Here is a 12,311-nt window from a genome sequence, read left to right as displayed (position 1 = left end):
CCCGCGGCTCCGCGCCACCCGCGCGCGGCCGTCAGTCGTCGGGTGAGCGGGGTGCGGCGCTAACGCGGTATCGGACTATGGCGGAAGGGCTGATCCTCATCCCATAAAAGGGTCGAGTCGTTGTAGTGCAGAAAGTGGTATGTTCCCCTATGTTAGTGAAGTGATATAACGGCCCGTCGGCGGCTCCTATCGCGGCGTATCGGTGATTTAACGTGGAAAACGTAGGTAATAATGCCATTGTGATGACGTAATGTAACGCGCTCGACTGGGTGCGTAGTAATAATTTGTGCGCCCGTTCGCTGTGATATCTGCGGTCGGCACCTGTGGATGTGGAGCGGACGTCTAGTGAATATGAATAAATTATGTCAATAATTCTAATTAGAATCTTATTAGGCTTTTTAATTTTGTGTTTCGTGTCGCTAACCTTTAAATGCTCGCTCGAATATGATATATTATTATCGATTGGTGTTATATGCTGCATAATATTATTATGTATGTCGGATGTGCACACGTCTGTAGGTGTGATGTTGTCGTACTGCAGTGCTGAGTGCGCTGTCCGCTGCTCCGTGTTCGCCGCGCGCTCGCCGCCTATAACCGCTCTGCCGACGGAGGCGCCCTCGATTTTTTTAACCTTGATTGAATCTATGAGCTATCTAGTGGTTGATTCGCAGCGAACTTTAAAATCATAAATGCCCTTGAATATAGTTTTTGTATTTAAATAACGATGAGAAAAACGTTATTTATCGTAGGCGACGTGATAATAATTACGAATCTTACATAAATTATAGCAATTTATCATTTTTATGATTAACATAATTATATAAGCACATAATGTTTTGTTACACTCGAGTTACAATTATTAATTAGTAAAATGCATTTTTTACTATTAGGCCAATTAGTTTAATCTATAAGTTTAAATATTATCATTAAGAAATACTTAACATAATTAGCTAAAAATCTAACAAGTCTTATAAGTTATAAGAATGCCATTAGACCTCAAGCCACTCCCTTAATTAGAAAAGATAACAAAATATTTCTGTACTTAAATTTAATCATGGTCGTCAGCGTAAAATAAAGTTTAAAAAAGTACTTAAGTATGCCTTCAACAATATGACAAGGAGCTCTGCTGAAAGTCTTTTAAATTAATCTCATGCTTAATTTATTATTAAGTAACCTTGTGTTTTCCATCAGTTAAAACCTAAAACAAGAAATTTAAACTTAACTTTAGATAACTTATCAGCTATCATAAACATAGCCGATGTCTGCAATATAAAGTCACTGAGATAAATTGAAAGGGTGCAATACTTTTATAAATGTTTCAATGTAATCTCGTTCCATCGTTATTGACCTTTTGTTCTGTGTCTAATGAGAATGTTCTCCGTCCTTTACAGATCCCATAGCGCCGGCAAGATAACCACTATGAAACAAATGAAAGATGGCTTCTGAGCAAACCGTTCGTTGTTGAAGTTTTGTTGTATTGTTCATGGATTTCGATAGAGCATATGTATACATCGTTGAATATTGTTAAAACGTTACTCGTAAGTCTGGACTGATAAACGATCATATCTTCCAAAGAGACATAATGGCTACGCAAAGATTTTGCTTGCGGTGGAACAACCACCAGACCAACATGCTGTCGGTGTTCGACCAGCTCCTGCACGCGGAGACCTTCACCGACGTCACGCTGGCCGTCGAGGGCCAGCTGCTGAAAGCACACAAGATGGTCCTGTCCGCCTGCAGCCCCTACTTCCAGGCGCTATTCGTCAATCACCAGGAGAAACACCCGATCGTCATTTTGAAGGACGTCCCCTACTCCGACATGAAGAGCCTACTGGACTTCATGTACAGGGGGGAGGTGAGCGTGGACCAGGAGCGCCTGACGGCATTTCTGAAGGTAGCAGAGAGCCTGAGAATAAAAGGTCTCACGGAGGTGAACGAGGAAAAATGTGATATCCCAGCTCTGACGAACTCGCTGATACAACAGCAGCAGGGCAACCCGCACACCCCGCCGCCGCAGCTGCACAGAATACACCCCTACATGAACCAGAAGAGGCCCGCCGGCGGCATGCCGAGCGGCGGAGCGCCGCCCAACCTGCTCATGCCGCTCCTGGGCAACGCGCTGATGCAACCCAAGCGAAAACGAGGCCGGCCGAGGAAACTGAGCGGAAGCTCGAGCGACGCCCTGAATACCGCGGCCAGCCCTCCCGGGGAATTCGTACCTGAGTCCGCGTCGCATGCGTCATCGAACAGGATCGGGGACCAGTTGATCCGCGGCTCGCCGGAAATGCTAGAGGTCAAAATGTCGATGGACGGCTTCAACGCAGAGGACGGGGCGACGTCGGGGGGCGAGGAGGGCGGCGAGGCGCTCATGATCGACGAGGGGGAGGACGCCCAGTCCAACGAGGCGCCCCCCTCCGGCAAAGACTCCGAGTCCGCAGGTACGTCCCTCATCATTTCAATTTAGAACCCATACTAGATAAACACGGCATTGACTGATATAGCTTATGTAAATATACACGGTACGAATCTTCGAATGAGTTTAGTGATGCGACTCCAGAACATTGTATAAAACCATAAACGTGAATGCGTAGAGATTATTATGTGAAATATGTTATTTTTGCTTAGCTGTTGTAAATATTTATAATTTTCCTTTCTAAAGATCTAACACGAATCGTTTTAAATGAATAAAGAGAGAAAAGCTAATGGGATATAAGCTTTGATGTTAGGGAATTAGCGAAAAAAGTGAAAAGTGAAGTGAGTTAAACCTATATTTGTACTTATTATATTCATAACTTTATTCTGAAGGGGTAAGTGATATGATCTGTCAAATTTTTATGAATATCATAAAAAGCTAAATGCTTATTTCTTCAATTAAAAAAACTATTGCTTGCTTTTCTGCTTTCGGGGAGAGCTATTAGAGGAATGGCCAGGGGCAATTTCGGTTGTGGTAATTTCAAAGGATTATATATTTTCACTCCTATAACTAATCGAATATATTAATAAATTTACTCGAGACAAGGGAAAACAAACAAGGCTTATTCCCAATAGCTTTCCTTCATTAAAACTGGAAGTATTGTAGTCATTTTAATTACGAACGTAATTTTTAAGAGAACAATTTCAATGTAACTACAATATTTCCAAGAATTTTTATGATTTATCAATTATACTTCCGAGTAATCGCAACGATGTGAACACGTAGTTGTAACATTTCAGAAAACGAGAGACCGCCGAAAGAGGACGCCCCGCAAAATTTTCCATCGAACGGCCCCATTATGTCCATAGAGAACGGCGCCATCAAACAGGAGCCGGGCGAGGACTACAGCGAGCCCGTCGAGTACAAGTACAACCCCGACAGAAGCCGCGAAAACTCCAACTCCCGGGACGGATCCATAAAGGAAATAGACGACAAAGCCCGACTAGGTCGCAACTTAAAACCAAAGAATAGTAAAAAATTACTACCCCAAATGTCTAAGTTTAGAGCCCGAACTCTATTTAACCAGCTCTCCGGTCTGTCCAATTTGAACCCCGCTCTCAATAGTTTCGATAAGTTTCCGCCGGAAACGGTCCTCATGCCCGCGCTCGCCACGCAGCTGTTCGCGGCCGAGCTCGAGCAGACCAACCTCGGCCTCCCCAACGAGGCCTCCGACCTGTCGCAGACCAATTGGGAACACCGCATATTCCCCTCGCCGATCAGGAAAAATAACATCGGCAGCGTCGGCTACCACGAGGAGACGAACGAGTCGGTCCGCGACTACTGCATCAAGGAGGGCGAGAACGTCTTCAGGTGCAAGATATGCGCCCGGGTCTACACCCACATCAGCAATTTCTGTCGACATTACGTCACCTCCCACAAAAAAGACGTCAAGGTGTTCCCTTGTCCGATCTGTTTCAAGGAGTTCACGCGTAAAGATAATATGATCGCTCATCTAAAGATCATTCACAAGAACCAACCCAACAACAACGAGCAGGCGACCAAGCAGGAGTCTTAATTCGACGACATCGTCTCTTCTACTTATACTTTTTTTTCGAAGATCTGACTTATCAGTAAATTAGTAACCGAACTAGTTTCGCGTTGAGTTGGATTGAATAGTTCGAGCTCTAAGTTTATCTGTACATCAATAAGTTTGTTGATATTTAAGACGATTGTTATATTTATCTATTTATTTACGTTGTTCCATTTGTTTCTCGGAGTGCTGACGAGGTTTATTCATATCTATATTTACTTGTTGTTTTGCACTCACTTGTTACTTAATTTTATTACTTACAAATATTTCAGGGTACAAAGTAACTACTCATGGTGATCGTTATTCGAGCGTAGTGTATCGACTACATGCAATTCTCATTGAACTGAATTAATTAGCGTAGTTTAGGAGTTATTTTTACGAGTTATACCAATGGTGGAGCCTTTTTGTGAAACTATTGCTAGAGTGAATGATATTTACTATCCAGAGTATTTATATCGAAAGAGGCTATGATAGGAAAGGCGTTATTTATGTAATTAATAGTAGAGGTGTGTAATGCATTTTCATTTAACTTGCCTAATTAGTGATTTTAGTTGTAGTTCACGATTCAACTTCTCCGAAGTGAAAACTCAACACGGGCTATGATTTTAAAGTGTAGATAGATTAGTATTTAATTTTATATAGTTTAATGATGTTGACGCGTTTTATTGAAATGTTTTTTCGTTCCAGCATAGATCGTTACGGATAAACAATAGACTAAAATAATCTCATTTAAGCAGAAGTAGGGTAGACTCAGTTCCTTAAAGTGTAAGCAGTTTTCTCAGTAGGCGCTATGTTACACTTCCCTGATCTTCAGAATCGAGGTCAGTGTCTGCGGTGTGAGTGTCACATCATACAATAAGCTCGTAAGTTTACAACCATAGGTATCTCGAAGACAATATTGTTAAATTAATGTAGGGAAAATATATATGTGAAAATTTTACCCTTGGGACGTGGAATTTATGTAAAAACATTATTTGAGTCGAAACAAAAACGAATGAGCACGAAGTATGTCTGAAAAGTCAAACGTTTACATGTAAAGTTGTAAATATATGCGATATAAAAGATTATTGTAATCGTAAAAGTGATTAGAAAGGTGCTTCGAAAAATTATAATGGAACCATGAGATGATTTGTACATTCTATTTTATTAGATCAAAAAAATGCCTTAAATTAAAATTATATTAAGAGACGGTACTTATTAAATTATTTAGTTAAATTTAGAGGCAAAACGTAGTCTTCCATGTAACGATAGCCACACGTTCGTTTGAGTGAAACACATTCGTCGTCGATGGTCGCCGAGACGGCGTCGTGATGTTATGTTTTGGTCCCGAATCATTTCTTATTCAAACGTAGTAGGTCCACGGAACGCTTGCCTATTAGTGTGCCTTTACTTGTATAATAAATAAGTTAAAACTACTAGGTGACTAAGAAATTTAAAAGAATATTATGTATATTATTTATTTTCATTATTCAACGTTTACAAAGTACTTTAAGAAGCTTCGTTAGACGTATAGAGACCTCTAGGCCCAAGTAGTTAACGATGTACGTAGGGATATCGTCATCTCATGTTTCCTACACTCGGCGTTCGGAAATGTTCATACAAAACGAGGCTCTGCCCGGAAACAATATTAAGACTGTGAAATTCTTAAAAAAAACGAATTTATTGTACCTTTCGTAATCTTTATATGGAGTTATCTTTAACGTGGATAGGTACTTAAACGAGGTTTAGGATTGCCCGCGGCGACGGCTACGAGCTATTGTCGGAAGTTTCATACGATAGTCAATTTAGCCAGTGCCTAAACTTAATTCGGGTCCCGCCGGTGTCCTGCTGACTGTTCCGAGCTAATTACAGTGACGAAACCCAGATCTCAGAAAGCAGCTCCTCAAAATTCCTATAAGTCAAATTAGTACTTAGTTAATTATTAAGTCAATTAGTAAATTATTTCTATGGCAGCTACGAATGCATAAAAACCCAGTCCTACTCGGTTTTAATATTTATTTAAGTAGCCACATGGCCGGACTTAGCCGTAAATGCAAAAAATGCTAAACTTATTTTCCGCCCTTGCGGAAAAAGCTGCCCTTGCGGAAAAAATCCGCCCTTGCGGAAAAAATCCGCCCTGGCGGAAATCCAGGGCCACGTACGACTTCTATTGTCTAGTACTTTTCTCGAAACGCAAGTCGCAGGACAAATTAACGCGGACCTTTAAATTGAAACTTCTTTATCTTTCCTTAAAACTTTATCCTTTCAGAGTTCCTTTTATTCTATATATTACATAAATTCTATTATATTTGTTGAAAGATGTTAGTGTCTATTTATGTTATAGTAAAGTGTATATCTATTGATTTCTATATTGATGAAAGATTATTTATTTAAAGCTATATCATCGATTGGTGCTAAATTAAACTTAAGGTGGTGTCACATGTGATGTGACATAAAAGAAATGTCCCTAACGTGAGCGTTGTTTGTTGATATTGTTACTTTACATATTATATTATATATTTACGTGCTGCGCTTGTTCTGTTTCTTTAGAAGAATACAAAGCGGAAGGGCCGAAGAGAGGAGAATAATATATCGAGGGGTTAGTGCGAGTTTTATTCGATCATACGCATCGAGCACGCTAACGCGAATTTATATGGAATCAAAGCAGCGCCATCTGCTGGCTAACGTGGATACTGCTTTGATCCCATATAAATTCGCGTAAACGTGCTCGATGCGTATGATCGAATAAAACTCGCACTAACCCCTCTGCTACTTAATAGTTCATTACGGAGTATCAATTTTCACGCTTATCGCATTATGTATATTTACACAGATTATATCGAAGTAGAATTTATTCGCTCATACACTCTTATTATTAATAAAGATACGATAATAGAAAGATCTTCAAACTGTATTTTAGATGTCTCTTGTTTTCTCTCGACGCTCTGTCGGATTCTAGAGTTCTTGAAGCGTTCTAATTTAACGAGAAGTGTTTAAATATATTGAAATTTTAATGTAAGAGATGCTATGTAAGTAGAGAAATATTCCTTTACACTAGTAGACAGCGACCGGCGCATATAGTTTGCGGGTATATCGATATTTTGTGACGCGACACTAGTGTCCGACGTAGGCAATAATTTTATGTACGCAACTTTATCCAAATTGTCAAATTTAGTTGCCTTTAGGAAGGTCGGATTGTTGGAAAGGGGGCGAAATTTGTAATTTTTTCATTTTATCGATTGTTATATTTTAAAGTATGTATCTACAGAGTTGTTCTCGGTACGAAATGTTATTAAATATTGTAGCCGATTAGCCAAAAGTTATTAATCTTCAATTTTTTAAATTGCACATAGACAATAGCAGAAGCAAAGCGTAATGTTTAGAAAAGTTTAGAATTGAAATATTAAATTATAAAAATATACAATAAGGTGTTAATTACTATTTTTAGAATCTTTAAAGAATATAATAAAAGTTAAAGCGAAAATGTAACTTTCAATTGTTCGATTTTGATTTGTACTTTTTTTTTTCTTCTTTTTTACACCTGTTTTGTTTTGTCTAGTTGTAATGTATTCTCTATGTAAGAATCTTGCCAAACCTTAGGTCGCACCGTTCGCGCGTCTCGTACGAGCTACACGGTGATGACAGCGACGACTTTTAAAGTTTAAATTACTCGTTTTAAACTTATTTTAATGTAGCAATGTAACAACACGGGTTATTAGTAAAGATTAGTTTAAGTTATTTATAATATAGAAAATAATGCGTCGTTCACGAAGTGGTTTTCTATTCTGTAGAAATTAGAAGAGAGGACTGATCAGGTAGGTATGACGTGCTACTCTCAGATATAGTAGATGTAGAGGTAGATTACTATTTTAGCAAGCTTTCTATTTTGCTCAAATTGACGCTATGTGAAAACAAAGTATTTTTGGTTCAGTACAAATTTGCTTAAGTATTTTTTTTTATTTGTGTCCAACTGTCGAGGCTAAAGGCCGGCTCGCCCTTGCCAGGTCGGTACCACCCGGTGTGTAGGGGAGGCTGATATATCTGTAATAGTTACGTACCTTCACTTGCCGAAATAGTTCCAAATGCAAACGTTGAGTCCTATTTTAATAGTAGAAACTATGATTTTTTTGTTATTTTTTATTTATTAAATAGTTGCTATTTTATTTTTAATTTATAATTTTAAATTATGACAATTTTCTTATTGTATTTCTAATATATTCCGTTATCTCTCGCGTTGGAGAGTTTTATTCTTGTAATTTGTCGGTAGAGTCTTGTCGTTCTCTCGTTTCTATTTCATGTTATTTTTGTTCTAGTTTGATATATATTTTATTTAAGTTTCTTTCGAAAAGTTTGTAATTTTTAACCAGTTCTACGACCTTTTTTTGGTGCTATTTTTTTGTCGATATTAGAAAAATTTGTCTGCATCGATTTTAATCGCTCGTCACTTTAATTTTTGTCACGGTGTATAAATTATTTTGTCATTAAATTTTGAACAAATAAATAATATTATATTTTCGTCCTTTGTTTTTTTTTATCCACTTTTCTTTATTTCAACGCTTTAATCGTGTAGAGAGCACCTGAATGTTTTTGACGATCCCTCGTTCGAAATACAAAACGCTCATTCGCCATGACCGTTCTTTCAGATCGCGGCACTCCGGACTACGACAGCAAGGTGTACGCCCCGTCCCCAGTGAACGACGGACCGGGGAAGGTCCGGATGTACTCGTCCGGCCGGACCGCGTCCACCTCCAACGAGTGCCAGAACGACTCTATCAACAACAACCTGTCCGGCGGGCCCGCGCAGCGCCCGTCCGCCCGGAGACGGATCCGGCGGCGGGCCAACTCCGCCTCCAACGACCCCGCCGAGCAGCTCACCGAGATGTCCGTCCGCGGCCTCAACCTGTTCCGGTACGCGTCCCTCAACGAGGGCGTCTACCAGTGCACCGAGTGCGCGAAGGAGAACATCCAGAAGACCTTCAAAAACAAGTATTCATTCCAAAGGCACGCGTTCCTCTACCACGAGGGGCAGCAGCGGAAGGTGTTCCCGTGCCCCGCCTGCGGCAAGGAGTTCTCCCGCCCCGACAAGATGAAGAACCACATGAAGACGACGCACGACTGCTTCCTGCCCAAGGACTGCATCTACCCCCCCAACACGTACTTCATGCTGCCGGGGCTGGAGGGGCAGCTGCCCCCCGGCATCAAGCTGGAGGCGGTGGGGGCCGCCTCCCCCCGCGGCACGCCCTCCCACTCGTCCCCGGACCCCGCGCAAGCTTGAGTCGCCCTAGCCGTAGTTACTGTTGAATTCCAGGTGAAGTAGGAGCCGAACGAAGTGCCTTTCGGAGGAGCCTTTTCGATGATTTATTTACTATTATAGTTGTCGCCGATGCGCCCCGGGTGTTTGGGTCTAAGGTATCAGGTTTATACTAAATAGGTATCTCTTCTATTTTTGGAGTAAAATTTTAATATTATGATAGAGTCTATACGATTTTACTGTACGTATTTTTCCATACTGTTATGCATTTAATATCTAAAGTTTGTTACGTGGAGCTCATTATGTTGTATTCGTTTTCGAAGTATGGTTGTGCGAATATTAGACAATAAATATTTTATGCAATAATACGAGGGCCAGTCGAGCAGGATCTGCTGAGTTTTGAATATTTTAATTGTAACTTTAAATAAGTGTTATCGATAACGATTTAATGTGCCTTCGAGTTTTGGTAGATTTTACACGTTCAGATGATAATGTTATATCTAATGATTAAGCACCGGAAGACTACGACCAAAGACTGCTACTTCTCTTATAGATGGCAAAATCGACTCGCAGATATTGGGATTATTAAAAAAATAGTGAGCTTGCAGTTGCGATATGTGCCTATATATTTTTACTACTGGAGCTGTAGATAAAATAGAATATATTATATTAAAATATATTATGCATAAATATACGTGCCATAGCACATGGATAATGTTAAAACAAATTTCCAACTACATATTACTTTTGATTTAATATTAGGTTATGGAGGCGATCTATGTAAAATAGTGGCCAAACGACAATCAACAGTTCTTCCATTGATAAGGAAACATATTGTTAGGTGTTACGACTTACTACTTCGGTCTGAATAGAAAAGTTAAGATAGCGCTTTATCAAACGAAAAGTGAGGCCGGTTTTACAGAATATTGTTTTGGCCAAATTGTTCAATGACCTAAAGCTGCTTGTCTTTTACTTGCGCGAACGAAAATATCGCTATCTCGCCTCTGTTATTAGTTATGTACATGTGGGAAAGAGATATCTATTTATTCGGTGGCTAGAAGGAGATAAGGAGCGATAGCTATAGGTACGAATTCCTCTATCATCTCGTTCTAAAGTGCCTGATACACAGTTTAAAACGGCGGTTTATAATTTCAAACCGTGTAGATACGTTGTTTTATGCCAAATTTGGTTTGACCTTTAATTTTTTGGCATAAAACAACTATCTACACGGTTTCAAACTTCAGTTTTAAACCGCCGTTTTAATCCGTGTATCAAGCCTTTAAACTACACACAGCTTTACAAAGTAAGATGTAGTCGTTTGTGCTTTACTCGGCGAGGCGTAGTTTCACCGTCCTCAGATTTTTGATCGCGTAACGCTCTATTTACTTTTTTATTCAGCCTGAAGTTACGACTAACACGCTATTGTAAGTTAACGTTTGATTATTATTAAACCTTTAAAGTAGGTTTACGTTTGAAAAGTTTTCATAGCACGAGAAATTTATTATACTTAAGATAAGAATAGGTTATAGATTTTTTATTATCTACTTAAAGAGAAGAATTATTGAGTTTGTGTTAATTTAGCGCACAATTTTAAGGTTAATATTATGTATACATAGGTTTGAGTTGATGTAAATACTTATATTATAAAGTGAATTATTGCTATAATCACCAATAAGGTATTATTAACAATTTTAGTGTGATTATTAGGTAGATAATAGTGTACCAGCGCCAGTCATCGCACAATTACTAGCGATTTCAAATTATCGTTTCTTATGCTTTTGATCCTTCGCGCTATTTCGTTTCTTTTTTTTTCTTTTTTGTTATCTACAAGCCACAGATTTTTATTTATAGACCACCTATACAACAAGAAGGTCTTTAAAAAGATTTCTGCGCCACAATCTTGCAAATTAAAAAAATACTATTCCTATTTCGAATTCATTGAAATGTGAACAGTCGTGCAAAACCTTTTGAAAGAACTTCTTATTAAAATTTTGTGGCAAATGTTATTTATTTTCTTTTGTATTATTTTATAATGTGATATTAGTGCTAACTAAGTTAGCAGTACACTTACATTGTTAAATCATTTTTATTTTCTCTCATTTTACAAGCTGCGAGGCGGCTTGTACCATGTGCATTATGTTTATCGTTGAAATGCTAAGATTGCTAAGTATTACTATCTAAGATTTTCTATTACACTTTAGCGGGTATTGCCGCAGCACAACCTATTATTTCTACTTTTAGAGATGTTAGTATTTTTTATATATTATTACGTTGTAGTTTCTTACAGTTAGGAGTCACTAATAAAAACTTTTAACATGAGTAATCAGAGCATACAAAATAAATCTTTTATTAGTCTTTCATATAGAAATCTATGAAAATCACATAAAAATCTTCTATATTTTACTAAAGCGTTCCGTACGAAATTACTTGAACTATACTGTACTCGGCGAAACATGGCGGTAGCGGTCATTGACTCCCTGTCAAAAACTTGTCATTTTCTATATAAACCGCGATTAACAATGAAGTGTCAGATGTTGTCAATCGCGGCTTTGTATAGAAAATTACAAGTTTTTGACAGGGGGTCAATGACCGCTTCCGCTATGTTTCGTCGAGTACAGTATAGTAGAGTTTATAGAAGTCACTTATTATATTAATATCATATATTTAATAAAATTAGATTCACTATGTAGTGCAATGTTTAATGCAAGTGTTATTTTTTCTTATATTCTATTAAATTTATAGTTTACGAAAGTACATAGCCAGATCATATTATAATTTATATCACAGTTTATCATATTATGAAGAAAATTAACATTTTTTTATTTTCTACGATTTTAAATTTTATTTTCTTTTGTTTGTAATAATGGGCACAGTCAGTTTTATTTGTAGATAAAATATAGATATATTTTTGGAATAAAGACATCATTTTTAAAGTTTTGTAGTAACTAACAAGAAGTCATAATGTACACACAAATCTGAATTTTTAACGATATCAGGAAAGGTCAAAATGGGTTGTAATTATTATACGGACTGCAGTCGGCTTCGTTGCCAGTTCTTTAATTTCTTTGTTTTAGGTG

The 12,311-nt window shown here is 38.3% G+C and overlaps 1 protein-coding gene across 5 annotated transcripts; it reads left to right on the top strand.

Annotated features, from left to right (window-relative positions):
• LOC121729840 (protein tramtrack, alpha isoform) lies at positions 1 to 10,132 on the top strand. 5 transcript variants are annotated; one of them, XM_042118485.1, is made up of 4 exons: positions 1 to 137; positions 658 to 659; positions 1,392 to 2,438; positions 8,627 to 10,132. In XM_042118485.1, the coding sequence occupies exons 3-4, from the start codon at positions 1,583 to 1,585 to the stop codon at positions 9,256 to 9,258; spliced, it is 1,488 nt and encodes a 495-aa protein (XP_041974419.1). In that variant the 5' UTR covers positions 1 to 137; positions 658 to 659; positions 1,392 to 1,582; the 3' UTR covers positions 9,259 to 10,132. The 5 variants fall into 5 exon arrangements, with proteins under 5 accessions (XP_041974419.1, XP_041974415.1, XP_041974416.1 ...); XM_042118481.1 differs by lacking the exon at positions 8,627 to 10,132 and adding an exon at positions 3,214 to 6,297; XM_042118482.1 differs by lacking the exons at positions 658 to 659; positions 8,627 to 10,132 and adding an exon at positions 3,214 to 6,297.
• The last annotated feature ends 2,179 nt before the right edge of the window (positions 10,133 to 12,311 follow it).

Source organism: Aricia agestis, chromosome 8 (genome assembly GCF_905147365.1).
Source record: "Aricia agestis chromosome 8, ilAriAges1.1, whole genome shotgun sequence".
Lineage (NCBI taxonomy): Eukaryota > Metazoa > Arthropoda > Insecta > Lepidoptera > Lycaenidae > Aricia > Aricia agestis.
This window is presented reverse-complemented; position numbering and strand designations above follow the sequence as displayed.

Bases quoted from the DNA above. Each gene is read 5' to 3' on its own strand.
- LOC121729840 (XM_042118482.1), top strand. From the start codon at position 1,583: ATGGCTACGCAAAGATTTTGCTTGCGGTGGAACAACCACCAGACCAAC. The intron at 2,439-3,213 runs GTACGTCCCTCA...GTAACATTTCAG, and splicing joins CAAAGACTCCGAGTCCGCAG to AAAACGAGAGACCGCCGAAA.